The 25,649-nt window shown below is 55.2% G+C and overlaps 1 protein-coding gene across 7 annotated transcripts in view; it reads left to right on the top strand.

Annotated features, from left to right (window-relative positions):
- ADGRL1 (adhesion G protein-coupled receptor L1) overlaps nucleotides 1-20,860 on the top strand; it is a 40,419-nt gene extending 19,559 nt beyond the window's left edge. Inside the window, exons 4-24 of one of the 7 annotated variants that reach the window (XM_084756551.1) lie at nucleotides 1,773-1,882; nucleotides 5,092-5,106; nucleotides 8,399-9,199; nucleotides 9,798-10,112; nucleotides 10,500-10,603; nucleotides 10,825-11,010; nucleotides 11,244-11,282; nucleotides 11,418-11,601; nucleotides 11,760-11,882; nucleotides 12,458-12,672; nucleotides 12,904-13,074; nucleotides 13,483-13,692; nucleotides 13,777-13,997; nucleotides 14,096-14,162; nucleotides 14,410-14,501; nucleotides 14,891-15,059; nucleotides 16,160-16,288; nucleotides 16,424-16,520; nucleotides 16,614-16,742; nucleotides 16,872-16,889; nucleotides 17,296-20,860. In XM_084756551.1, coding sequence (XP_084612677.1) covers nucleotides 1,773-1,882; nucleotides 5,092-5,106; nucleotides 8,399-9,199; nucleotides 9,798-10,112; nucleotides 10,500-10,603; nucleotides 10,825-11,010; nucleotides 11,244-11,282; nucleotides 11,418-11,601; nucleotides 11,760-11,882; nucleotides 12,458-12,672; nucleotides 12,904-13,074; nucleotides 13,483-13,692; nucleotides 13,777-13,997; nucleotides 14,096-14,162; nucleotides 14,410-14,501; nucleotides 14,891-15,059; nucleotides 16,160-16,288; nucleotides 16,424-16,520; nucleotides 16,614-16,742; nucleotides 16,872-16,889; nucleotides 17,296-18,032 — 4,132 coding nt within the window. In that variant the 3' untranslated portion in view covers nucleotides 18,033-20,860. Of the gene's footprint in view, nucleotides 1-1,772; nucleotides 1,883-5,088; nucleotides 5,107-7,224; nucleotides 7,310-8,398; nucleotides 9,200-9,797; nucleotides 10,113-10,499; nucleotides 10,604-10,824; nucleotides 11,011-11,243; nucleotides 11,283-11,417; nucleotides 11,602-11,759; nucleotides 11,883-12,457; nucleotides 12,673-12,903; nucleotides 13,075-13,482; nucleotides 13,693-13,776; nucleotides 13,998-14,095; nucleotides 14,163-14,409; nucleotides 14,502-14,890; nucleotides 15,060-16,159; nucleotides 16,521-16,613; nucleotides 16,743-16,871; nucleotides 16,890-17,295 lie in introns of all 7 variants that reach the window. The other 6 variants (XM_084756550.1, XM_084756554.1, XM_084756548.1 and 3 more) reach the window with 6 other exon arrangements.
- The last annotated feature ends 4,789 nt before the right edge of the window (nucleotides 20,861-25,649 follow it).

Below are 25,649 nucleotides of genomic sequence, written 5' to 3'. Positions count from 1 at the left end.
ACCCCCATCACTGGACCACACACACATCCCCGAAGTTAACAACTCGGAAGTGAATGCTTTTGGTGACATTTTGTGCATTTACGCTGCAAAAGGAAACCACGTACCTCTTCCCAGCTGCTTCGCTTTCTCCTGTGGGCCCTGCTCTGTGTTCTCTGCCCAGGGGTTTGCGCTAGGCTCTGTCTCCACGTACACCAACCTGTCCTGTGCAGCCTGTTCTCAAAGTCACTGTTGAAACATAGCCTTGGTATGATGCTAGTGAGCACCATAGCCCATTTCCTGGTCAGATACAATTCTGTCATGTGGCCAGGCCACGTTTTGAAGCATCTATATCAGTGATACCACCAACATCTCAAAACAGGCCACATGTCGTTGGGCCATTCTCCTTGGCCAGGCTTTAGGATAATCTCCCCCTGTTGGTAGATGTAGGCAGTGCAGCTGTGATCATGTGTGCTCAGGATTTGGTCACACACACATTGCTGAGGAGCAGGACTGTTGAGCCCGGCCCTGCCTAAGTCTCTGTTTACTCCCCAGCCTCTGCTCTTTTTCCCTCTCTCTTCCTGCTCCCTGGAAGAACTGCAGACAGATTCACGCTACTTGTTTGTTTTGGGTTTTTTGCTTGTTTGTTTTTTGTTTCGAGACAGGGTTTCTCTGTGTAGCCCTGGCTGTCCTGGAACTCGCTCTGTAGGCCAGGCTGGCCTTGAACTAGAGGCCCACCTGCCTCTGCCTCCCGAGCGCTGGGCTTACATCCCCACCTCCCCGTCACGTCACTTATTACACATACACGCACTTCACCTGCCCGCTCTAAGGACTGGGAACGGTGGTGTCTGCATTTGCTCTCTGACCATAACCATACACCTGACAGGAACGATTTAAGGAACAGTTGGTCCATTTGGGCTCCTGGTGTCGGAGTTAAGTCCGTCACAGCAGGGGCATGTGGTGGACCACAGCTTTTCACGTCATGGCTGCCAGAAAGCAGAGGGAGAAGTGTGGGCATTCTGCCTCTCCCTTTCCCACCCCCTTTCTATTGCATCGGTCTAGGCCCTCAGGCCACAGGATGGAGCTGCCCACATTTGGAGTGGATCTTGGTGCCTGGGTTAATTTCCTCTGGCAAGATCCTCCCAGTCATGCCTAGAGGCACATGTAAGCAATCTCCTAGGCAGCTCTAAGCCCAGTAGTCTACCTGACAACGAGCCATTGCACACACCTCAGCTGGGCACAGATGGTAGTAACGAGGAATGTGAGGAAGCAGGGGGCAGGTATGTGGGGTGCGTGAGCAGCCACCAAACGTGGATGAGCTTCTGTAATGTGGTGTCTTCTAGTTGTAAAATAGGCATCCTTTTCCATGTAGCCAGGCCCCTGAGAGGCTAGCAGGGAATTTCCTGTAGACATTCATGACTCTTCCTGTCTGTGCTTACTGTGGATCTTCTCAGTCACTGTCTAGGGTGTGGCAGTGTCCATGGGAAAGGCCCAGGTAGACACAGTGGTGTTCACAGAGGCGCCTGCCCCTCAGGGTACCCTGTGTGCTTTTAGTATCCGGCACAGGAGCTTTTTAAGTCAATTTAGAGGAAAATGCCAAGGATGTACTAATACCAGGAGAACCTACCGCACAGCTACGGAGGCCTGTGGGACCGAAGGCAGGCAGGAGGCAAACAGCCCCCCAGCCCCCCAGCCCCCAGCGCCTTCCCACTTGGAGCTGTGTGTTTGCCTCCCGACCCTAGAGCCTTCTGTGTCTGGGGCCATTTTTCTCAGCTCCTTTTCCCTTCTGTCTGTAGGTGTAATAACCGAACTCAGTGTGTGGTGGTGGCCGGCTCCGACGCATTTCCTGACCCCTGTCCTGGAACCTACAAGTACCTGGAGGTGCAGTACGACTGTGTCCCTTACAGTGAGTCATCTTGTTCCTCACGCTGTCTCGGGCCCTTCTCCCACGGAGCAAGGAAGGAGAACCTTGCTCCAGCACACGTGTGCACACATAACATCCATGGGGCTGGGCACAGAGGACAGCAGGCTTGCTCCCACTTGGACACATTCTTTTCACAGACACTTGTCCACATTTGGTGGCTGTTCTCCCACCCCACAGACTCTGTCCCCTCCTGGAGGGGCAGCTCCAGTTCTAGTCACATGCCCACTCCCTGTTCCCTCACACGTGCTTTGCTTGCTAAAGCCCTTCAAAGCCACACTCTTACAGCATGCTGGCATCTCTCTTCAGCCTTGCAACTGCTCCTCCTCCCTCCTGTCACACACCCCTTTCCCTCCTGTGGACTCACCTGATTTTCCCTGCCATTCAGCGTCTCCTCCCTTCTCTTCTTCCTCCACACACACACCCTTCTGCCCTTCCATGCCTCAGAAGCCAAAGACATCTTCCAAGGTTCCTAACTACTGGTTGGTTTATCTATTACCCTGAGGAACACTTCCTGTACACAAAGGAAGTACTGCTGTGTTGGACTGACAGCGCCCCCTAAGAAGATGATTTTTAGGAGCCAGAAACCTGACTACCTGCATCTGACCAAGGGGAGCAGATAGAGAGGGCTGCGCACCCTCAGCACCGCCCCCCACTGCCCCTTCTAGCCTCTCACCATGGCTTCCCATGGCCACCCTGGAGGTAGGGAGGGCCTCTAGGCAAAAGGGGAGGAGGCAGGACTGTCAGGGTATCTAAATGAGGGGGCAGGGGAGCAGGAGACCTCATAACTCTCCCTCCTCTCCTCTCCCAACCAGCTCTCCCCACCCCCCCCAGCCCTCCAACCTTTGATTTCTCTTTCCAGGTGAAGCCAGGACGATGGGTGAACAGGGTCACTTACTGCTCTCGAAACTTTCTTCTTTTAGTCTCCGCCCTTTCCTTTCAGTGCCTGAGGCCTCTTCTTCCACCGCCTGAGGGGGATGCCCATCTGCTCCTCGAAGCCTTCCCCACAGCACTGGGGACACTGCCCACCCACAGCTGGGGCAGCAGGGAGGGAGGTGGGAAGTGACAAGTCTAAGACAGCGGGCTGGGCAGGTGGTGTGAGGTTCAACCGTGGCTCCTGACTTGTCTGGCTCTGAAACCTGCAGCAAATGACTTAAATTTCTCCGGGTGCTGCAGACGGAGGCGTGAGTCCTGGAGATCAGGAATGACAGCGCTCCCAGGAGCAAAGCCCCGGAGGCAGAGGCTACGACTTCACCGCCCCGCCCCGCCCACCCCCTCTGCTCCCCCCTCCCCCAAGCGCCCAGCCTTGATCCTGGGTCAGGATGTGCTCAGTGATGGTACGGACACTCTTTCCCGCCACCTGAGCTTCTTCACTCCTCTGTGATGGGGGAGGGGGTCAGAAGCGTTGCCCTGAATGCTTCAAGGAATAGGCAACATGGGGGCCCAAGCTGCTCTGCGCCCCAGACCATAGGTTCTGAGGGAATGGTGGCTGCATGGCCTCCATCTCCTGAACCTCAGTTTCCCCAGCTGTAGACAGTCCTGAAAAGCCTAACTACAAGGACCTCATGAGCACTGGCTGCTGTCACTGTGACTACACTTTACCTCTAACCAGTTAGCGTTACTGCCGTGGTAATCACAATAAAAATAACAACATACATGAGCCCAACTCTCCAGAGCAGGCAGGACCTGGGACTGGGAAAAGTTCCTGGTCCAGGTCCAAAGTCCAAACCAAGAGAAAAGAAAAAGACGAGGCCACAGGTTCTGGGGTACCCCCCCTTGTGTGGCCCAGGAGCACAGCCAGGGAAGATGGGCTGTGGGGTTGAAGGTGACACTGGACAGGTGGCAGCTTTACTGAGGAGAATGCAGATGAGCAGGGAAGACAGCGCACACACAGGGTGGGGTCACAGGTAGACCTGACCACTCCTGGGCAGGCAGAGCTCATAGGCCCAGGTAAATTAGCTCCTGCCCCCACCCCCACCCCAGGTAATTGGGGTTAGGGTTCAGGAATAACTAAAGCTTAGGAGAAGACAGAAGCTAGGCACATACTTCCATGACTTTCTCTGAGCATATCCTGAGTGCTAGGCCCTAGGTGAGGCGCTGGGAGCCAGACAGGGTCCTTGTAGAACTCAAGTAAGGTGCCTGGAGGGGATCGACCTGGTCAGTCACAGGGCCTTGGGCTTCAGAGGCTGGGGTGGCCCCAGTGCTGGTGATGGGGGGGCAGGGGTGACGGGCAGGGATCCCACAGCTTGGGGGTGGTGTCACCGGAGTGTGGGACCCCCAGACATTGGACTAACACTGGATTTGCTTTGCAGCTGAGCACAGCCTAATTCTCCCTTCCTTCCCAGGTGCCACCTGTGCGTCATCAAGGGCAGTGGGCAGGGCAGAGGGCAGCTAGGGTTCCTGGGCCCTTGGTGGACTGGGCAGAGCAGCTGAACCTTGAGCCTTCCCCTACCCGTACCCCTACCCCTACCCCAGGAGTGTAGGAGCCTGTCTGCCACGTGCTGTCCAGCCCAGTCTGTGTCCCCTCCAATTCTGTGCCTCTTGTCTCCCCTACCCTGGCTCTGTCTGAGGCCAGGGGCACCTGCCTGCCTGCCTCTGTTGTTCTGTGTCTGCCTCTACTGCCATCTCTCTGTGCAGTTTAGGGGTCTGGAGGGCGTAGGGGAACACAGCTGGACTCAGGTGGAGCCTACTCAAAGGAGAATGGCTGAGAGGGGTACCCAAGTCCCAGAGACACCCTTCTCTTAGCCTCTGGTTCTAGCAAGGGCTTTAGCAATACAGGGTGAAGAGGAGCCCGGTGGTTCCCCCCACTGCCTGGTGTCCCTGTAGCCAGAGCTCAGCTCCTCTCAGGGGCTCCTCTGTACACCCAGGGCCCCTCCTGCCTGAGGGCTCTGTCACCCTGCCTGTCTGTACCATACCCGGTCTCTTCGTCTCTTCCCTCCTGTGTGTCTCCCCTGTCCCTTCTCACTGTCTCCTCAGCACCCTCTTACCCCATCCCACCCCAAAAGAAGGGACTTGGGGGCGGGGGCCGAGACGATGCTGTGGAAGGGGTTGGGAGAGCAGGAGGAAAGGCAGGAAGAGGGGGCGTGTGGCCAGAAAAGAAACGAAAGCAATTTAATCTTTTTTTTTTTTCTCTTTTTTTTCTTGCACATTTTTTTTCAATTTGTTTTCTCTCTCTCTTCCGATGCTTAAAGTAGAAGTGGAGCAGAAAGGTAAACGCACTGTCACCAATGCTAACCCCTAACTCACACTTTGTTCCACCTGTACCATGCTCATGTGGCCCCGCCCCTCCCCCCCACCCTGCTTCTCCCCTGCCCCGGGTGTCCTCCCAGCACAGCTGGGCTGGCCCTGGTGCTGCAGCACCACCACGGCCAAGGTCATGGCCATGGGCTTCTCCACCCTCCAGATATCCACCGAAGCTCCTCTCTGAGCCTGGGCAAGATACTCACCCCACTCCTCTCCCTGGCCCTCCTCTCTCTCTCTCTCTCTCTCTCTCTCTCTCTCTCTCTCTCTCTCTCTCTCTCTCTCTCTCTCTCCTCTCCCCTCCCTCTGTACCTCTTCTGGTCCCTGGTCCCCGCAGGGTACCTGACCTCATCTCTCATTTCTTTTGCCTCCCTTAGGAGAACTGTGTAAGCATCCAGGCGGGTGGGGGGGGAGGGACTCCCCAGCCTCCACAGGCACCGCTAGAGGTTTCTCTTCCTCGGCTTCTCTGTCTCTTCTCCCCTCCCTCCTTCTTCTCTCCTCTCCTCTCTCCTCTTCTCTCCCCTCTCCCCTTGTACCTTTTGCAAAGTGTTTCTGGTGGAGGGCGGTGGGGTGGAGGGGACACCTTTTTCCTTTGGGGGGGACCAGATTTCTCCTTTCTCTCTCTGGCTCCTGGTGGCTTAAGTTCTTCTGGTTTGGCGTTTCCAAGGCCCAGAGCTGTTGTGGAGCACAGAGAACCAGTCTCCTCACCCTCCACCCCTCCTGACCAGTCGGGTCTAGTACCGGGGAGGGTTTATCAGCTTATCCCAATCCCCTGGGAGGGGGCAGCCTGCCAAAATCCTGGGACAGGGTGGGGGCGGGCTTCCTGGAGAGGGTGGGAGTGGGGTCTGCACACTTGCAAAGCTGCAGTCAGGGTTTCTTCCGGGCTGATGTGGGAGAGGATCAGGGGGGGTTGGGGGGGGTCACAGACTTGCTCTGGGGACTTCCACAGGCCCCATAATTTCTTGCAGGGAGCCCGACGCTGGTGGGTGAGGCTGTCTATTCTGGGCTAGAGAGTAGAGGGTGACCTGCTAGTAGGGCAGAAGGCAACGGACAAACAATGAGATGGCCCTTTGGGGGTCCCTTTTGTCTTGAAATTAAGGTGGTCTGTGGAGTATCCCCTGCCAGGGAGGTGGGCGGAGTCCCTCTGAGCTGCGCCCCTCCCCTTTCCTTCCCCGTCTCAGAGGCCTGGGCTCCATCCCTCTCCTGCTCTTTGGAGTAGGCCCTGCACTAGCCACTCTTCTTGCAGGCTTGGAACTCCGGCACTGGATCTCCTCTCCAGGGTGGGCTGTGGGAGGGATGAGGGGCAGGAAGCTGGGGAGGGGTCTTCGTTGCCCACGGCTCTGGGCAGACCGTGTCACTCCCCTTCCTCGGGATGGCCTCTAACCGTTATTTCCCCCCTGGTACCCTCTGACCAGCTCAGGCCCTCTTAATGAACACACACCCCTGGCAGGGGTTTCTGTGGAATTGAGGGAAGACTTGAGGAACAGAAAAAGAGGGTGGGGGCCAAGTAGTCTGGTCAGAGGGTACAGACATAACTGATGGGAAAGCCGGGGCTTAGAGCCCACGCTTAACTTCTTCTAAAGGGGCTATGCTGCTGGCTGCCTTGTGCCTGGGGACATGGAGCCAAGCTGACCCAATGCTAGGAAGGGAGGGCTATAGATTACGCACATACCCCAACCAAGCTAAGCCTGCGGATGAGCCAGGCTGGAAGTAGGCACTAGACCTGGCTCCTACCCAGGGGTTGCCATTATACTGGTGCCACGTCGTCCCAGCCCTCCCTGTGCCCCTGGGGCTAGCTGCTTTGGTGACGGACCAAGCAGGAGCAGAGAATTCACCATAGACTCACTCACACACACGCACCTTACAGCCCTGGCCTACCTGTGGGTTCTATCATGAAATAAGAGGAAGGTACCAGTCCTCCTGAAGGGCGGGGCATTGGGCCCACAGGACTCGGGAAAAGGGGGGCGCCCACACTGACCTGCTGGATCAGTAGGGTAGGCTAGGAACAGGTGGTGCTGGGCTGTGAGGGCAAGGGTGGGCAGGCCAGTGGTGCCAACGAGATGCAGTCGAGGTTTTCCTCTTTTCAGGGAATGGGGGGGTGGGGCGGGGCCCCCCACCTTTCTGACATCAGCGCTGCCTTGGTCCCTCCTCCCGAGCCGGGGATGGTCACAGGTAAATCGGGGTCCGGGGCAGGGGAGGTGGGGGCCTGGCTGGGGTGGGCTGGGGCTTTATCCTAGCACCTGGTTCCCTCCCCTGCCCCCTCTGAGCTGGACCTGGGACTGCCCCTGGAAGGGACTCTCAGTCGGGCCTGAGCCTTGGAGTGAATTCTCTGCTCACCCCCTCTCTCCTCGCCAGCACTAACCTTTTCTTCCCAGGTGGTCTCCAGAGCGCCTCCCTTGGAGCCAGGACTTTGTGGACACACACCCCTCCTTGTCTCTCTTCCCTCTGCACAGCTCCCTCGCCCCAAATGTCCTGGGGGTCCTGTTCTCCACGTCCCAACTCCACCCTTGTGCACAGTGTCAGTGTGTGCTTCTGAACCTGACCCACCAGAGACCCTGCCGGCTGGGGCAGAACTGGACTCCTCCCTAGCCTAACGCGGGAGCTGCTCCCTCCGTCCTTTCCTCAGCTACCTACTTGGCGGGTACCAGCTGAGTGGAGCCCAGACAGCATCAGGGCCCCGAGGAGAGACTAGACAGTCCTAGGCCTCCCTGCCTGCCAGAGTTGGTGTGGAAGCATCACTCCACCTTGCAGCTTTTGGAGGAGGAAGAGAGTGGAGTTTTTTTTTTTTTTAAGTCCATCCCTGCATGGTGGGTGAAGGATGGGATCCCCGCCCCTAGTCTTTCCATAGAGGCAAAGAAGGGAGGTCAGGATGCTGGTACCTGGCCCTTGAGCTAGGTGGCATTGCAGTAGAGGACCCCAGTCCCCACCCCCTCACGCCCAGTCTGGGAGAGCTCCGGCCAAATCCTTTGTCCCCAGCCTGTGGGGTCTCTCGCAGCCAAGGAAGGGACGAGGGCACCCACCTTCCCACACTAACCCTGCTCTTGATGGTCTCCAGGGCCCACAGCTCCAGGGAGAGGGGCAGCTGGGCAGGGTGGGACCCCTTCCCATCACCAGCCCGACCAAGCAACCATGACTGCAGCAGCAGGAGGGGACAGTGTGGCTTCCACCCCCAACCGTGTCACCAACTTGCCTCTCTCTCCCCTCTCTCCTTGCCTCTGCTCCCCACCACCTCCTCCCTGCCTACCCACCCACCCCGCCCAGTCTTCGTGTGCCCAGGGACCCTGCAGAAGGTGCTGGAGCCCACATCCACACATGAGTCAGAGCATCAGTCTGGTGCATGGTGCAAGGACCCGCTACAGGCAGGTGACCGCATCTACGTCATGCCCTGGATCCCCTACCGTACAGACACACTGACTGAATATGCCTCATGGGAGGACTATGTGGCCGCGCGCCACACCACCACGTACAGACTGCCCAACCGTGTGGATGGTACCGGCTTTGTGGTGTATGACGGCGCAGTCTTCTACAACAAGGAGCGCACGCGCAACATTGTCAAGTATGACCTGCGGACCCGCATCAAGAGCGGTGAGACAGTCATCAACACGGCCAACTACCATGACACTTCGCCTTACCGCTGGGGAGGCAAAACCGACATCGACCTGGCTGTGGATGAGAACGGGCTGTGGGTCATCTATGCCACCGAGGGAAACAACGGGCGCCTGGTGGTGAGCCAGCTCAACCCCTACACGCTGCGCTTCGAGGGCACGTGGGAAACTGGCTACGACAAGCGCTCGGCCTCCAATGCCTTCATGGTATGCGGCGTCCTCTATGTGTTGCGCTCCGTTTATGTGGATGATGACAGCGAGGCAGCAGGCAACCGCGTGGACTACGCCTTCAACACCAACGCAAACCGAGAGGAGCCTGTCAGTCTGGCCTTCCCCAACCCCTACCAGTTTGTCTCCTCTGTCGACTACAACCCCCGGGACAACCAGCTCTATGTGTGGAACAACTATTTTGTGGTGCGCTACAGCCTGGAGTTCGGACCCCCAGATCCCAGTGCTGGTGAGGATGGGTTTTGAGGGGAGTAGGCCTGTTCGTGTCCACTTCTCCGGTACCAGGCTGTAGGCCAAGCTCTTGGGGATTGGGAGGTAAAGAAAACCACAGATTGTGGCAAGCACTGGCCACACTTCTTATGGTCCGTACTTCAGTGTGCCAGCTGTCTTCAAGACCTGGGGTTCACCGCACTGTTTTACAGGTGAAACATGACTTAACTTGAGTGTTGAACCCCAGGATTCTGGCCTTTAACCAGGACCTGCCTTGCCTGGGCATGTTAGTGTGGGATTTCTGGGGATGCAGACTCAACACCAGGACACGTGTAGTCATTTTGCCTCCAGCCTCCAGGCTCCGAGAGCCTTACCCAGCCTTCGCAGGAGGGGAATTGGGTGCCCCTGAGGGCAGGCGTGGCCCAGGAGAGGCAACTCAGGATGCACAACAGTACACTTTTACCCTCTTCTGAGAATGTAGGGGGCCTCTGAGCCCAGACAGTTTTCCATTTCAGTGGGTAAGGAAGATGACAAGATGCCAGGGGACCCTGTGCTTGGGTGCGCCGGTGTGCCTGAGGCATGGATATGACCATGGCCTGTCTCCCTCTGCCTTCCAGGGCCAGCCACTTCCCCGCCTCTCAGCACCACCACCACAGCGCGGCCCACACCCCTCACCAGCACAGCCTCGCCTGCAGCCACCACTCCACTCCGCAGGGCGCCCCTCACCACACACCCAGTGGGTGCCATCAACCAGTTGGGACCTGACCTGCCTCCAGCCACAGCCCCGGCACCCAGTACCCGGCGGCCTCCAGCCCCCAACCTGCATGTGTCCCCCGAGCTCTTCTGTGAACCCCGAGAGGTCCGGCGGGTCCAGTGGCCAGCTACCCAGCAGGGTATGCTGGTGGAGAGGCCTTGCCCCAAGGGAACTCGAGGTGAGTGCCTGAGCTAGAGCTGCTCAGGAAGGGCGGGGGGGACACGCAGCTTAGGTATATAAGTGCCATTTGCAGCCTAATAGTACCGGGGAGCTACAGGTGATTCAGCCCCCAGCCTCAGACTGTAAAGAAGCGTAACCAGTTTCAGGACAGATGAACAACTCAGGTGTTTTGGGGGTTCCAGACAAGCTTGGAAGATATTTAGTAGAGAACCCCTTCCACAGCAGATCCTGCCTTGGGGGTTCTAACTCTGGGAGGCTCGGGGTGGGCTGCCTTGTGCCTTTTCCCAAGGCTCCCTCTCCTACGTGTTCTCTGTTCGGTCCCGTCCTCTCTCCTTCCTTGGCGCCTCTTCATCTTCTCCTTGGCTTTCTTGTCTTATCTCTACAGGAATTGCCTCGTTCCAGTGTCTCCCAGCTCTGGGGCTCTGGAACCCTCGGGGCCCTGACCTCAGCAACTGCACTTCCCCCTGGGTCAACCAAGTAGCCCAGAAGGTACCAGTAACTGCTGCCCCTTGTAGGCAGGCCCAGCAGAGTCCAGGGCCAGCAGGAGTGTTGGGGAGACACATAGGGCCAAAAGCCATGGGAAGGGTTCTCCTTTTACCTAACCCTTCCGTGGATGGCCTACTCGGGCGGGGCGTGTGAAGGGGGAGTGTGGAGCAGCGCGGGCCAGTGCCCAGCAGACCTGAGGTCCCCCTGCTCCCCGCCTCCTGCAGATCAAGAGCGGAGAGAATGCAGCCAACATTGCTAGTGAGCTGGCCCGCCACACGCGGGGCTCCATCTATGCTGGGGACGTGTCCTCGTCGGTGAAGCTGATGGAGCAGCTCCTAGACATCCTGGATGCCCAGCTCCAGGCCCTACGGCCCATCGAGCGCGAGTCAGCCGGCAAGAACTACAATAAGGTAGGCCTGTCGAAGGACCTCGCGGGTACCTCTGCACCTGCTGCCACCCTAAGTGACCAGTGAGGGGCATGGGACCCTAGGGGATGCTGGACTGCCTTGAGTAGTCCTGAGAGCTAGGGTTCCTGAGGAAGGTCTCTGGGAGAGTAACGTATGCCGCCTCAGTGGCTGGGCACCAGGGCCAGGGGAGCGGTGCCTGGAGTCTCCACCTGTCACTACCTCTGTTGTTTCTCTAGATGCATAAGCGAGAGAGGACCTGCAAGGACTATATCAAGGTGAGTCCAGCGGGGTCCAGCTCTTGGGAATGAGTGGCCTTGGCTTCCTGGGGGCTTTGGGAATTGAAGGGAGAGGCGGGAACGTCAAACTGTTCCAAGGAACTGGAGGATGTGGGAGACCCATTGTACCCCCAGGCTGTGGTGGAGACAGTGGACAACCTGCTCCGGCCAGAGGCCCTTGAGTCATGGAAAGACATGAATGCCACCGAGCAGGTGCACACGGCCACCATGCTCCTCGATGTCCTGGAGGAGGGCGCCTTCCTGCTAGCCGACAACGTCAGGGAGCCTGCTCGCTTCTTGGCTGCCAAGCAGAATGTGGGTGAGTGTTGCAGCTGCCCCAGAGTCAATCCCACATTCTGGGGGGTGTTGGCTCCCTAATTCCTGGGCCTGTGGTTTTGCTGCAGGCCTCATGGTATAGCACGAGCCATGTCTATTGATAAACACTGACAATATGTTCTTTCTGCCCCTGGTCACAAGTCCTGGAAGTGACTGTCCTGAACACAGAGGGCCAAGTGCAGGAGTTGGTGTTCCCCCAGGAGTACCCCAGCGAGAACTCCATCCAGCTGTCTGCCAACACCATCAAGCAGAATAGCCGCAATGGTCAGTGTCCCCCGTGGGGTTTGTCTGCGCGTGCACACTGCCTGCTTTGCGCCTTGACCTTGGCTCTATATGGAACACAACAGTCACACGTTTTGCTGGGGTGTTGATTCCTCCACACACACACACACACACCCCACCCCATCCCCCCCCACCCCCCACCCCAGACAGGGTTTCTCTGTGTAACAGTCCTGGCTGTCCTGGACTCACTTTGTAGACCAGACTGGCCTCGAACTCACAGGTATCCACCTGCCTCTGCCTCCCAAGTGCTGGGAGCCACCACACCCGGCCTTCGGTCATGTGTTTTAATCATGCCCTGCCGAGGCCTGGATTTACAGAGCTGAATCCTGGCTCCAGAAGGTATTGTGCCATTTGAGACCAAGGCACAGAGAGTTTAGGGATCTACCCAAGGTCACACACAGACAGTGAGAGTGGCCAGTGTGCTGTCACTTGAACTGCCCACTGATGAACGATGGCCTTGTGGACGCTGAGCTTCCTGACCTGGGCTAGAACCATGGAGCCCAGATAGAGTGTGGCTGAGGATGGCCACTCTACCTCTCTGTACCCATCTCCCTCAGGTGTGGTCAAGGTCGTCTTCATCCTCTACAACAACCTGGGCCTCTTCTTGTCCACGGAGAATGCCACAGTGAAGCTGGCAGGCGAGGCAGGGACCGGTGGTCCTGGAGGTGCCTCCCTGGTGGTGAACTCACAGGTCATCGCAGCGTCCATCAATAAAGAGTCGAGCCGTGTCTTCCTCATGGACCCTGTCATCTTTACCGTGGCCCACTTGGAGGTGAGCCCAGGGGTAGCCCACCCTCCCTGGAGGCCCCAGCATCCTCTGTTCCCCCACCATGTGCTCACCCACCCACCTGAGAGTACATTTTAGCTCCCTTGCCTCAGCTTGGACCGTGTGTCACCTTGGGGTCCCAGACACTTCTTGCACGCTCAGCACTGTCCCTGTAGCTTGCTGTGAGGGCAAGAATAGGACTTGTCATCTTGACACTCTGCCACCACTACACAACAGGCCAAGAACCACTTCAATGCAAACTGCTCCTTCTGGAACTACTCAGAGCGCTCCATGCTGGGCTACTGGTCAACCCAGGGCTGCCGCCTGGTGGAGTCCAATAAGACCCATACCACATGTGCCTGCAGCCACCTCACCAACTTCGCAGTGCTCATGGCTCATCGAGAGATCGTAAGCTGGCCAGTGCTCCGCTGCTCCGGGCGGGCCTGCTTGCTGCTGGCCTGGCTTTGCATGGCATCCTAGCGCGCACCATGGGCGATGCCTACGAGGCCAGCTCATGGGCATGGGGGGCCACCAGTCTTGCCTGGGGCATGAGGCCTTGCATCTGGCCCTGAGGCACTCTGGAGAAGCAAGTTGGTGTCACATTTGTCATCTCTCCACAAGCCTTCCAGAGCATGAGGAAGTGAGCCTGCATTGCCTGCACAGGGGTGGGGGCCAGCTTGGTGGCCGGGTGGGCAGCACTGGAGGGCCTTGTGGCCCATGGCCTTGCCTGGGTCCTTGCCTTCAGCTGGCACTTGGCCAAGACCTGAGTGCACCTCCCTTCCCCCCCACCCCCCCACCCCAACTCCCGTCCCCTAGTACCAGGGCCGCATCAATGAACTGCTGCTGTCGGTCATCACCTGGGTTGGCATCGTCATCTCCCTGGTCTGCCTGGCCATCTGCATCTCCACCTTCTGCTTCCTTCGGGGCCTGCAGACCGACCGCAACACCATCCACAAGAACCTGTGCATCAACCTCTTTCTTGCGGAGTTGCTCTTCCTGGTCGGGATAGATAAGACTCAGTATGAGGTGAGACAGGCGTGGAGCCGAGGCTAGGCAGCGGGAGGGGCCGCAGCTGGCGGAGCAGCCTCTCACTTGAGCTGCTCTCTGCAGGTCGCCTGCCCTATCTTTGCTGGCTTGCTGCACTACTTCTTCCTGGCCGCCTTCTCCTGGCTGTGCTTAGAGGGCGTGCACCTCTACCTGCTGCTGGTGGAGGTGTTCGAGAGCGAGTACTCGCGCACCAAGTACTATTACCTGGGTGGCTACTGCTTCCCAGCCCTGGTGGTAGGCATCGCAGCAGCCATTGACTACCGAAGCTATGGCACTGAGAAGGCGTAAGTATGCCCGTTGTCCCCGTGGCTGGCTTTGCTTGGGCCAGGGCTGGGGTGGCTGGCCTTTCAGGCATCTTCCCACTCTGGTTGTTTCTCTTTAGCTGCTGGCTGCGGGTGGATAACTACTTCATCTGGAGCTTCATTGGGCCTGTCTCCTTTGTCATTGTGGTGAGCGGTACTCCCAAGGATTGGGGCTCCTTTCATTCGTGCTGGTCTTGACCCTAAGCCCAGGGCTCCTTGCCAGCTTTGCAAGGCACTAGTGTAAAAACTGTCAGAGCCAAGCAGAGAGGCCAGGGCATAGCTCGGTGGTGAACAGCAGTAATAGCAAACAGCTGCAGGTGGGGGGGGGGGGCAGAAGAGGCACCGAGAAGGGGTTAGAGCAAAGCTGAGCGCCCTTTCTTACCCTCCTACCCAGGTGAACCTGGTGTTCCTCATGGTAACCCTGCACAAGATGATCCGAAGCTCATCAGTGCTCAAGCCTGACTCCAGCCGCCTTGACAACATCAAGTGAGCCACTTACCCTGGGGACCCTCCCAGGCCTTCCTGAAACACTCCTCGCTGGTGCTGTCCCCTGGGGTTCTCAGCGTGAGGGTATTTGTGTACAGTATGGCCCTATTAGCGGTCAAAGAGTGCAACAGCCCAGCTTAGCCCGAGACTGCAGATTCGGTGTGAGTCTGCTCGAGGACACCTTGAAAAATGGGCCACAGAGGGAGTTTGAGTGGACTGGAAATCTGGCCAAAATGATGGAGTTGGCAGGCAACAAGCCTCCATGTGGGGCCCCAACTCTCAGTATCAACCAGCAGACCTTCCCAAAGCCTCCTCAACCTTAGGCTGGGTCTTTCAGATGGCACCAGAGGCCTTGGGGCTGGGCTGACTTCCTGTCCCCTGGCCACCAGGTCCTGGGCACTAGGTGCCATTGCGCTGCTCTTCCTGCTGGGCCTCACCTGGGCGTTTGGCCTCCTCTTCATCAACAAGGAGTCGGTAGTCATGGCCTATCTCTTCACCACCTTCAACGCCTTCCAGGGTGTCTTCATCTTTGTCTTTCACTGCGCCTTACAGAAAAAGGTGAGGGTGGCAGGGCTTTCCTTGAGGAGGCCAGGAGGAAAGGGCTCAGATGCTCCCTGGAACCCTCGGTGTGTCCCCTGGTCACCTGCTTTCTGTGAACCATCTGCGTCTGATAGGGGCACGGTGGGGGAGTTCAACGGGAAGTAAAGAAGATTCTGGAAATAAAGCAAGATACAAGGGCACAGCTCGGAAGATTGATGTGAGTTCGAGGCCAGCCTGGTCTACAAAGTGAGGCCAAGACAGTCAAGGCTACACAGAGAAACCCTGTCTTGGAAAAAAAAAAAAACATGAGGGAAAATAATTTTGTTTTGTTTTTTGAGACAGGGTTTCTCTGTGTAGCCTTGGCTATCCTGGACTCGCTTTGTAGACCAGGCTGGCCTCGAACTCACAGCGATCCGCCTGCCTCTGCCTCCCAAGTGCTGGGATTAAAGGAGTACACCACCACGCCCAGTAAAATTTTTTTTAAAAAGTCAAAAAACGTAAATTAAAAAAACAACAACACACGAGGGGCCTAGGCATGGTGGCACATGCCTGTAGTCCCGGCACTCAGGAGGCAGAGGCAGGCAGACTGCTGTGAGTTCAAGGCCAGCCTGGTCTATAAAGCAAGTCCAGGATAGCCAAGGCTACACAGAGAAACCCTGTCTCGAAAACTAGTTAAAACAACAACACATGAGGTCTGAGGGTGTGCCTGAGTTGGTAGAATGCTTTCCTAACATATGTGACTTCTGGGTTACACCCCGTGTCACGTGAGCTGGGCATGGTGATGCATGCCTGGAGTTCTAGCACTGGGGAGGTGGGGTGGGAAGACCTGGAGATCATATGTTCCCTATGCCTAGGCATGTACTGTGCATATAGTACATGTTCCGTAAAGATGTGTTAAGTTGGAGAATGAACAGGTAAGAACATTGATGGTAGAGAAAAGAGTATGTGCCAAAACAGCCTGAATGGCTGGCCACTGGGGACAAGTGACACTGAAGTTGTGGTTCTGTGCCAACCACTAAAATAAGCGTTTGGACCTCTGAGGCAACCCATTCTGAGAGTGACTGATGACAGAGGAAGTAGGCCCCCGCTGCTGCGGCTGATGGTCACCTCTTTCACAGGTGCACAAGGAGTACAGCAAGTGCCTGCGTCACTCCTACTGCTGCATCCGCTCCCCACCTGGGGGCGCTCATGGCTCCCTTAAGACCTCAGCCATGCGAAGTAACACCCGATACTACACAGGGACCCAGGTACCTGGGCAGGGAAGGCATGTCCACCAGGTCTCTCTGGGGCCAAGAGGCAGGAGTGCTCTGCCAGCATCGCAGAAAGGTCCTGGCGGGCAGGGTGGTCCTAGAGATCCCCTCATGTTTGGGCTGTGTCCTCAGAGCCGGATCCGGAGGATGTGGAACGATACCGTGAGGAAACAGACAGAGTCCTCCTTTATGGCAGGTGACATCAACAGCACCCCCACCCTGAACCGAGGTGAGGTCTCCCCTGGCCCCGGTTCTTTTCTCGGAAGCTCCTTGCCCCAGTTTTCTAGGCTGCCTGGTAACCTTTTACCCTTCCCTCGGGCAGGTACCATGGGGAACCATCTACTGACCAACCCTGTGCTACAGCCTCGTGGGGGCACCAGCCCATACAATACACTCATTGCAGAGTCCGTGGGCTTCAACCCCTCCTCGCCCCCAGTCTTCAACTCCCCAGGTGAGGACACTTAGGCTGCCTGGATGCCAGGGAAGAGCAGAGTCCTAGGTCGGGAGGCCCCAGGGCAGGTCCTGAGGGGCCTCTGCTTAGCTCGTTCTTGTCTTCTCTTTTGTGGGCTGACGTCTACAGGAAGCTACAGGGAACCCAGTAAGTACCATTGTCTCCTGGAAGCACTTCCAAAGGGGGGAGGGAACAAGGCAGTGGCCGTCACCTGTAGCCTCTCATAGGGACTGTAAACTTGGGGTGCCGCTACCCACAGGCTCTGACATAGCAGCCAGGTAGCATCCTCAGGTACAGAATGAAAGTGAGCAGCCCAAGCCTAGGGAGTATGCCTGGCTGCACAGGCCTACACTTGCTGAAGTTCTGAAGCTTAAATAAAGAGGGGAGCCTGGGGAACCCGTCCTTATACACACCCTCATCAGCCTGTTGCTAGTTGGCAGACCCCACTGCAGATAAGGAAGAGGAAAATGAGCAGAGGATCTGGGACAGACCTCAGCTCCCTTTGCCTACCTACACGACCAGGCCCATCCTTACTGCCCCCTCTGCCCTGCAGAGCACCCCTTGGGAGGCCGGGAAGCCTGTGGCATGGACACCCTGCCCCTTAACGGCAACTTCAACAACAGCTACTCCTTGCGAAGCGGGGATTTTCCTCCAGGGGATGGGGGTCCTGAGCCACCCCGAGGCCGGAATCTGGCCGATGCTGCCGCCTTTGAGAAGATGATCATCTCAGAGCTGGTGCACAACAACCTACGGGGGGCGAGTGGGGGCGCTAAAGGGCCACCACCAGAGCCTCCTGTGCCACCCGTGCCAGGGGTCAGTGAGGACGAGGCCGGTGGGCCAGGGAGTGCTGACCGGGCGGAGATTGAACTTCTCTACAAGGCCCTGGAGGAGCCCCTGCTGCTGCCCCGGGCCCAGTCGGTGCTGTACCAGAGTGATCTGGATGAGTCGGAGAGCTGCACAGCAGAGGATGGGGCCACCAGCCGGCCCCTCTCCTCCCCTCCCGGCCGGGACTCCCTCTACGCCAGCGGGGCCAACCTGCGGGACTCGCCCTCCTACCCGGACAGCAGCCCCGAAGGGCCTAATGAGGCCCTGCCCCCGCCCCCACCTGCCCCTCCTGGGCCCCCAGAAATCTACTACACCTCCCGCCCACCGGCCCTGGTGGCTCGGAATCCCCTACAGGGCTACTACCAGGTGCGGCGGCCCAGCCACGAGGGCTATCTGGCAGCCCCCAGCCTCGAGGGGCCAGGGCCCGATGGGGACGGGCAGATGCAGTTGGTCACTAGTCTCTGAGGGGCCTCATGGACCAGAGGCCGGAGGCCTGGCCAGGGAGGGAACCCAGGAGGGGGCTTTGGTGGGAGCAGAGACTGACGGAGGCAGTGGCTGGTGGGCCACTCTCTCTAGGTGCCCCTCAGCCCATGGGCCCCATAGTCCCCCTTGGGGACTCTGACCTGGGCCCCAGGTGCCAGGGTTAGTAGACAGGGTTTCCACCAGCCACACGTCCCAGCCTCTCTAGGGGAGTACATTGAGGAGAAGCCCTAGGGGAGGGGGGCCCTGGGAGTGAGGGAGGCGCTGGTAGGTGGGACCAACTCTTGAAGCTCTCTGCCTGTGGTGGGAGAAAGCAAGGGTCTAGCGGGTGCCGCTTTTCAGGTGGCCAAGGCCTTGCAGGGTCCCGCCTATCGGCTCCTCTCCATCCACTAGACGGGAGCAGTGGGACAGATGGACAGGATCCTCCCCTGCTACAGTTCCTTGCTCCCTAGAAATTGGGACTTGCGCTACAAGAAAGCCCAGGCCCAGGGGACAGGGCAGTGGGGGCTGGTGGCTAACGGTGGAACTTTCTCTGAAGCTCCTTTCCCCCTTGCTATTGGTCCCTGTCTCCCAAGCAAGCCTGCCCCTCAACCCCCAGAGTGCACCCAATGACCCCCTCCCTTGGGGTGACTCCTGATGAAGCACAACTCCCCGCAGGGCCCCTAACCCACTGGGGTGGCCATATTTGGGCAGTTCCCAGTCCTGTGGGCTGGGCTATCTGGGGAGCAGATTTGGGGTCTGGGGCTCCCTGAGGAGTGGGTCCTGGGTTTGGATCTTTCCCTAGGGGGTCCTCTTACCCCTTTCTTCCTCCCCTATTGCTGTAAATATTTCAACAAAATGGAAAAGGAAAAAAAAAAAGACAAAAAAAAAATAAGAAAAGAAAATCTCATCACTTGAAGCCACCGGGCACCTGCAGCCCAGGCCAGCCCGGACTTTCTCCGGAACAGAGCAGCGGCCAGCCCTGGCAGCCAGGACTTCCTGTATGTGTACATCCCAGCTGTGGTGGGCAACGGCCAGAGCAGCTTTTTACACTCCAGAGACAAAACAAATCTAGAAGCAACAGCGAAACAAAGAACCTGTCCCTCCCAGCACCGGTCCTTTCCCTCTGCTCGGTTCTCCTTGCACCAGTCCGCCCTCCTGGGGCGTGTACCTCACTGCCTGCCCCAGGACCAGAGGCCTGTCTCCCCCTGCCCCACTGGCCAGGAGACATCCTCACACCCAAAGATGCTTTTGCCAAGATGGCTGCACTACCCCTTTGAGTTCCTGCTTCTTGTATCTCACTTCAGGACTCATGGCAGGCAGGAGGAGGCTGGTGTCCCATCCTGAGAAGGGCAAAGCAAAGAGGAGTGGAGGTCAGAGCGTGGTTGCTGTGGCTGAGGGTGGGGTGGCAGTAGTGGGGGGAGGGCAAAGGTCACTTTCCCTTCCCTGCCCCACCCCAAGCCCTCTGGCAGGCTTAGGGTGTCTGCCAAGTACTTCCAGCCCTCAGCCTGGCCTGCCCTCCCCCAGTTTTTTGGGGGTAGCATAATCCTGCTGCCATCTCCCAGAGGTGACCTCGCACCTCTGCAGACTTCACCCTGACTCTTCCCTGCCTCCTTCCTCACAAGTGCCATGAGTTTTCAAGCATCCTTGGGTCTCAGCTTGCTGCTGCCATGAACTTCTTTGGGTTATGGGGAGGGGCTCTGGGAAGGAGCTGAGGAGGAGGTGGATAGGTAGCTGGAAAGATGGTCCTTTTGCTGCTAGAAAGCCCTCTCCCTTCTGGGGAGCTGGGACTGGCTTGTCCCCATCAACGAGGGGGAAGGGGCCAGACCAAAGATGATGGTTTGCCCCATGGAGGGGAACGGATGTGAAAAGGCAGGGTTTAGTCCATCTCTGGTTTTTCCTGGCAGTATGTTTTACTTGCCAGAAGACCGTGGGTGAAGTCTAGCTAGGGAAGGGGGTAGGGACGGTCCTGCCAGGAAGGTGTGACGAGAGCACAGAACAGCTTGTTGCCTTTGGTAACATCACTGGACCTGCCGCTTGCTGTGGCTGTGGAGTGGTTGGCCTAGGAGCCAGAGGACTTGATTCAGCCCAGGCCTGAGGCCCATCAGACACCAATAACCCTGGAGGGAGAGCTGGGGGTGAAGCGCTCTCTGGGAGCTGGCAGGCGCAGGAGTCCTGTGCCCTCTTTTTCTGCACAGTCCTCCACGTGTGGGCTTCTGGGGTTACAGGCTGTAGTGCGGTAGGGTCCATGGTCCTGCTCTAGCTGGACTCGCTGGTCCTGGGAGTATCTCCTAGGCCTCAGAGCTCCATGGCAGGTCCCCAAGTGGGGCTGGATCCACTATAATCCAGCGCAAAGCCACCCAGAGAGCCCAGGTGTCCCCTAGCCTAACCAGACCTGGTGCCTTGACGCCCCCACCCCAGCGGGGACGGTACACAGAAGGGTCTGGGTCTCCTCCTGCTCCCTTCCTTGGGCTCCTGAATTCATTTGCTCCTAAATCTTATTCATTCTTTTTTTTTTTTCCCCCTAGATTTCCCCCGTTTTGGGTTTCCCTAGCTATCCACCTTCTTTCTTTGTGTCCTTTTTGCTGTCTCTGTGTTCCTCTCTCTACTCTCATTCTCAATTTCTCAGTCCATTTGGGCCTCCTCCCTGCTCCCACACCCTGGCCCCTCCCCTCCTTGGTCTCCTTTTCGATATGCCAAACCAATTTTGGGTCGAGTGCATTTAACGAGAATAAAACAAAAGGCTCATAAGAACGTTTCAGAAAAAAACAAAAAGTTTAAAAAAATGTTGAGTCAAAAAGTCAAACAATAAAGAAATTAAAGATTTCTTGGAATGATATGAGTGCTGTGATTCAATTGAGACCAAAAAAAAAAAAAAAAAAAAAGGATGTAGTTCTCTCAGTCCCAGGAATCAACACTTAGACACTCCGATGTTGGTGTTACAGGCATACAATTTTCAGCATGTGGGAAGCTAAGGTGAAAGGATGGACCAGCTAGGGTCATCCTGGGCTACACAGCAAAACCCTGTCTCAACAAAATTAAGAGACTGGGGAAATGGTTCTGCAGTAAAGAGCACTTGCTCAGCTGGACACGTTGTTGCACACCTTTAATCCCAGCACTCGGGGGGCAGAGGCAGGTGGATCACTGGGAGTTCGAGGCCAGCCTGGTCTACAAAGCAAGTCCAGGACAGCCAAGGCTACACAGAGGAACTGTCTCAAAAAAGAGCACCTGCTCTTGCAGAGGACCCAGCTTCCACATATGGTGGCGCAGAGCCACCTGTGACTTCAGTTCTAGGGGATCCAATCTTGATCTCCACAGGCGTGTGTGAGCCACATACTTATATCCAAGCAAAACACTCAAAATGTAGAACAAGTGAAAACTCTTCCACCTCTCAGCAGACACCATGTACTGATAGGCACAGTGGCTTGTATGTGGCATGCGTTTATACTCCTGGTCTGACTATTTATTGGGGACTTTCCTCTGATTTGCATCCACAATCCAAAGTGCAAGCTAGAATTACAATCCCATTTTACAGATGGTGATGCACACATACCTAGGTCTCTGGCCAGGCCACTGTGTCACACTCTGACAGAAGCCCTGGACACATAGCCCTAGGCTATAGCCAAACATGGAAGTGTGACACAGATTCCACTAACGTGATGGCTACTCTTGGTTGTCAACCTGACTACATCTGGAATAAACTAAAACCAAAGATGCTGGGTACACCTGTGAGGGATTTTTCTTGATGGGACCATCTGAAGTGGGAAGACCCATCTTAAATCTGGGCCACAATCTCTGGTGGAAACCTATATAAAGGATTTGGAAGAAGGAAGCACTTGCTCACTGCCTGTTTGTTCTCACTCGCACTGGTAACTTCACTCTTTCACAGGCATTACAGCCTGCTTCTTCAGGATTCTAGTGAAGACCAGCTCAGACACCCAGCCTTGTGGACCAAACACCTATTGGATTATTGGACTTCCATTCAGGAGACAGCCATTGTTGGACTAAGCAGACCACTCTAAGACAGACAGACAGACAGACACGCACGTGCACGCACGTACGTGTGATTATTGAAACAGTTTGAAAATCCTGTGTGCCTCTAGCACCTTACTACCTCATTATGTATATTTGAAATCACATCCCTGAAAAATGAGGTGCTCTGCCTGGCCAGTTCTGAGCAAACTATGTTCTTTTCTTTGTACCTATAGCATGAAATAGAACATAAACCCTTACACCAAAATATTAAGAGTCTATGTATAGTGGCTAATTTTTACTGGTTTGTTTATTTTGGGGTTTTGTTTTGTTTGGGTTTGTTGGGTTGGTTTGGTTTTTTGAGATAGGATTTCTCTGTGTAGCCTTGGCTTGTCCTGAACTTGCTTTGTAGACCAGGCTGGCCTCAAACTGGCAGAGATCTGCCTGCCGCTGCCTCCCGAGTGCTAGGATTAAAGGCGTGCACCACCACTGGTCTGCTTATTTTCACTTTCTTGAAACATGTTTAATTGTTTCACATTAAATATTTTGCTTTTGTAACAGAAGAAAAGTATTTACGTGCCCCTGTGTTATGTAAGAAACAAGGGCATAAGAGCAATACAGCTGAAAGGCAGGACAAGTGAGGAAGTGGCCTGCGCAGGGCTGATTGTGATGAGATTTAGACTATGTACTACTGCTACAGGCAAAGATTTGAGAAAACTCGACTAGATGGTGACCTGCTGTACAATAAAGGCAGTGTTAGAAATTGCCAGAAGACCAGCTCAGTCTACAAGGTCACAAATAACTTGAACAGCCGGATGTAGAGGCACATGTCTTTAATCCCAGCATCTGAGAGGCAAATGAGCTCTTGCCAAATGAACCATATCAAGCCCTGTTTATGAGGATTACATTAACATTTACCATATTAGAAATTAAAACTGGGAACTTTAAAAGCATAGTAATAAAATTCCCCTCCCCCCTTTTAGGCAGGGTATCACGACACAGTCCTCCTCCTAGGCTTGGAAATAATTACGCATACCAGGTAAGCCTCGAACTCACAGTGATCCACCTGCCTCCAGCTCCCGAGTGCTGGGATTTAAGGTATGTGCACCACACCTGGCCTTTAATGACCTTTTTAGATAAAGATGGTCCTTTTTGCTTTCTGCACCAAACTTAACAAATGGTGTGTATTAGTCAGCGGGGCACTAGAAAGAGTGTCGCAGTGGTGGGATGCCTGACTGCTGTGTGTGGCCCTGGGTTCCGTCCCCAGCTGCTGTTAGAAAATTACTTGAAATGGGTATGAGACTGTATTAACACTTCAGACTCCATGACCTGAAAACCTACTGCCCATGGTATCATTTAGGTTTGGTTTTCTTTTGTTTTGAAATAAGGTCTCTTGTAGACCAAATAGCCTTGACCTTGCTGTGCAGTCAAGGCTGGTCTTGAACTCATAATTCCCTGGCTTTCGCCTTCTTAGCACTGAGATTATAAGCAGGAACCATCATGCCTGGCTCCCCTCAAATTATTATTTAAATACATTTAGTACCCATTCATGATTTTATGGTCTTCTAGGAAAATTTTAATCTACTAAGTTACATTTCACTATACAGTATTTTAACTTTGAATTATTTTGTATAGCCTTTATGTGCATGTCCCATGTGTGTACCTCTGGAGGCTGGAGGAGGGTGTTGGATTCCTACAAGCGCTAGGCACACATGTGGTGCACAGACATAAATACAGGTAAAAAACACCCATATACATGAAAGAAATTTTTAAAGAAAAATAAAATTGTATTTGTTAGGTTCATCACTGATTTCATCCTTTCTCTGTGTAGCCCTGGATGTCCTGGAATCACTCTGTAGACCAGGCTGGTCTCAAACTCACAGAGATCTGCCTGCCTCTGCCTCCCAAGGACTGGGATTAAAGGGGTATGTCACCACCACCTGGCTTTTCTTTTTCTTCTTTTTCTTCTTTTTTTTTCCTTTTCTTTCTTTTCTTTCTTTCTTTAGACAGAGTCTCTTAGGTTTCAATCAACTCACAGCCACCCTCCCATGTCTGCCTTCCAGTCATTGAGGTAAAAAGACCCCTATACCTAGCCAGAAGAATAGTTTAATATTAAAAAGATGTATGAGACTAAAAAATTCGGCTCAGCGGTTAAGAGTACTGGCTGCTCTTCCAGAGGAGCCAAGTTCAATTCCCAGCACCTCCATAGTAGCTCTAATTTCTAATAACATGATCTGGTTTATGCCTGAAAATCATTTAGCTTGCTGTTCCAAGAACGAAATGGTCAGGCATTTCTTTGTGAGCATTAGACAACTGTAGATGATGCGCAGCTATTCTGGGATATGAAGAGGATGGGGCTGCAGGCAAAGTAGTCCACAGCCCAAAGGGAGAGAAACAAACTTGGCTTATGTCTACGAAATGCATGGCAACTTCATCATTAAATTGATTTTGTTTACTGAGACAAGGCATTCTTTAGTCTAAGCTGGCCTCAAAATTGTGTACAAACCTATCTTACCCTCCCAAGTGCTAAGGCCTGACTACTTTATTTCAGTTCTGGAGACGGAAAACTTTGTTGTTTTTCAAGACAGGGATTCTCTACGCTGTGCTGGCTACTCTGGAACTTGCTCTGTAGACCAGGCTAGCCTCAAACTCAGAGATCCGCTGGCCTCTGCCTCCAGAGGGCTAGGATTAAAGGCATGCACCACCCCTTACTGACAAGCAGGAAAGCTTTTTAATATGTGGGCGTGTTACTTATCTTTTCTGTTCCTAGGAAGCACCACGTGAAGGCAATTTCTGAAAGAAAGAGTTTAACTTGGTTTAGGGTTTCAGAGCGCCGGAGCCCATGATGGTGGGAGCAAAGGCATGGCGGCAGGAGCAGACGGGAGATCACATCTTGATTCATAACCAGGAAGCAGGGAACACAGAAAACAGGCAGAATCCTGCAAGTCTTCTGAGACCTCAAAAAGCTGCCCCCCCCCCCAATGACACACCTCATCCAACACGGTCACATCCTAATCCTTCCTAAACAGTTGCTCCAACTGGGGCCTAAGCATTCAAACACACAAGGCCTATGGGGGGCATTTTTATTTGAAGCGCCACAGCAAGGAACAGTTGGGATTCAAGTACATGAACCCACATTTTCTTTTTCCACTTTCCTTCTTTTGGGGTGGGGTGGGGGGGGTGGATTCCTGCTGTGTAGCTTTGGCTGTCCTGGAACTCACTGTGTTAGTGGTTCCTCAAACTCACAGAGATCCCTTTTTCCTTGGGTGCTAAGATTGGGGGAGGGTGCCACCAGGCCAACTGTTTCGTTTTTATGTAGTATTGAGTGTTTTGCTTTCTTGTATGTGCGACACATGGCTGCCTAGTCCATGCGATGAGGGCTTTGACTCCCCTAGAACTGAAGCTAAAGGCGATTGTGAGTTGCCATGTCATTGCTGGGGACTGAACGTGGGTCCTCTGCAAGAGCAGTGCGTGTTCTGTTCTGTTCATTTTGTTTGTTTTTGTTTCATTTTTCTTCGAGACAGGGTCTCTTCATGTAGTCCTGCGTGTCCTGGAACTCCATCCATCTGTACATCTCAGACTCACAGAAATCCACCTGCCTCCTAAGAGCTGGAATTAAAGGTGTGTGCCGCCACCACCTGGTGCAATATG

The sequence above is a fragment of the Acomys minous genome (assembly GCF_964271855.1).
Source record: "Acomys minous genome assembly, chromosome: 14".
NCBI lineage: Eukaryota > Metazoa > Chordata > Mammalia > Rodentia > Muridae > Acomys > Acomys minous.
Note: the sequence above shows the minus strand (reverse complement) of the source record. Positions and strands in the feature narration are given on the sequence as shown.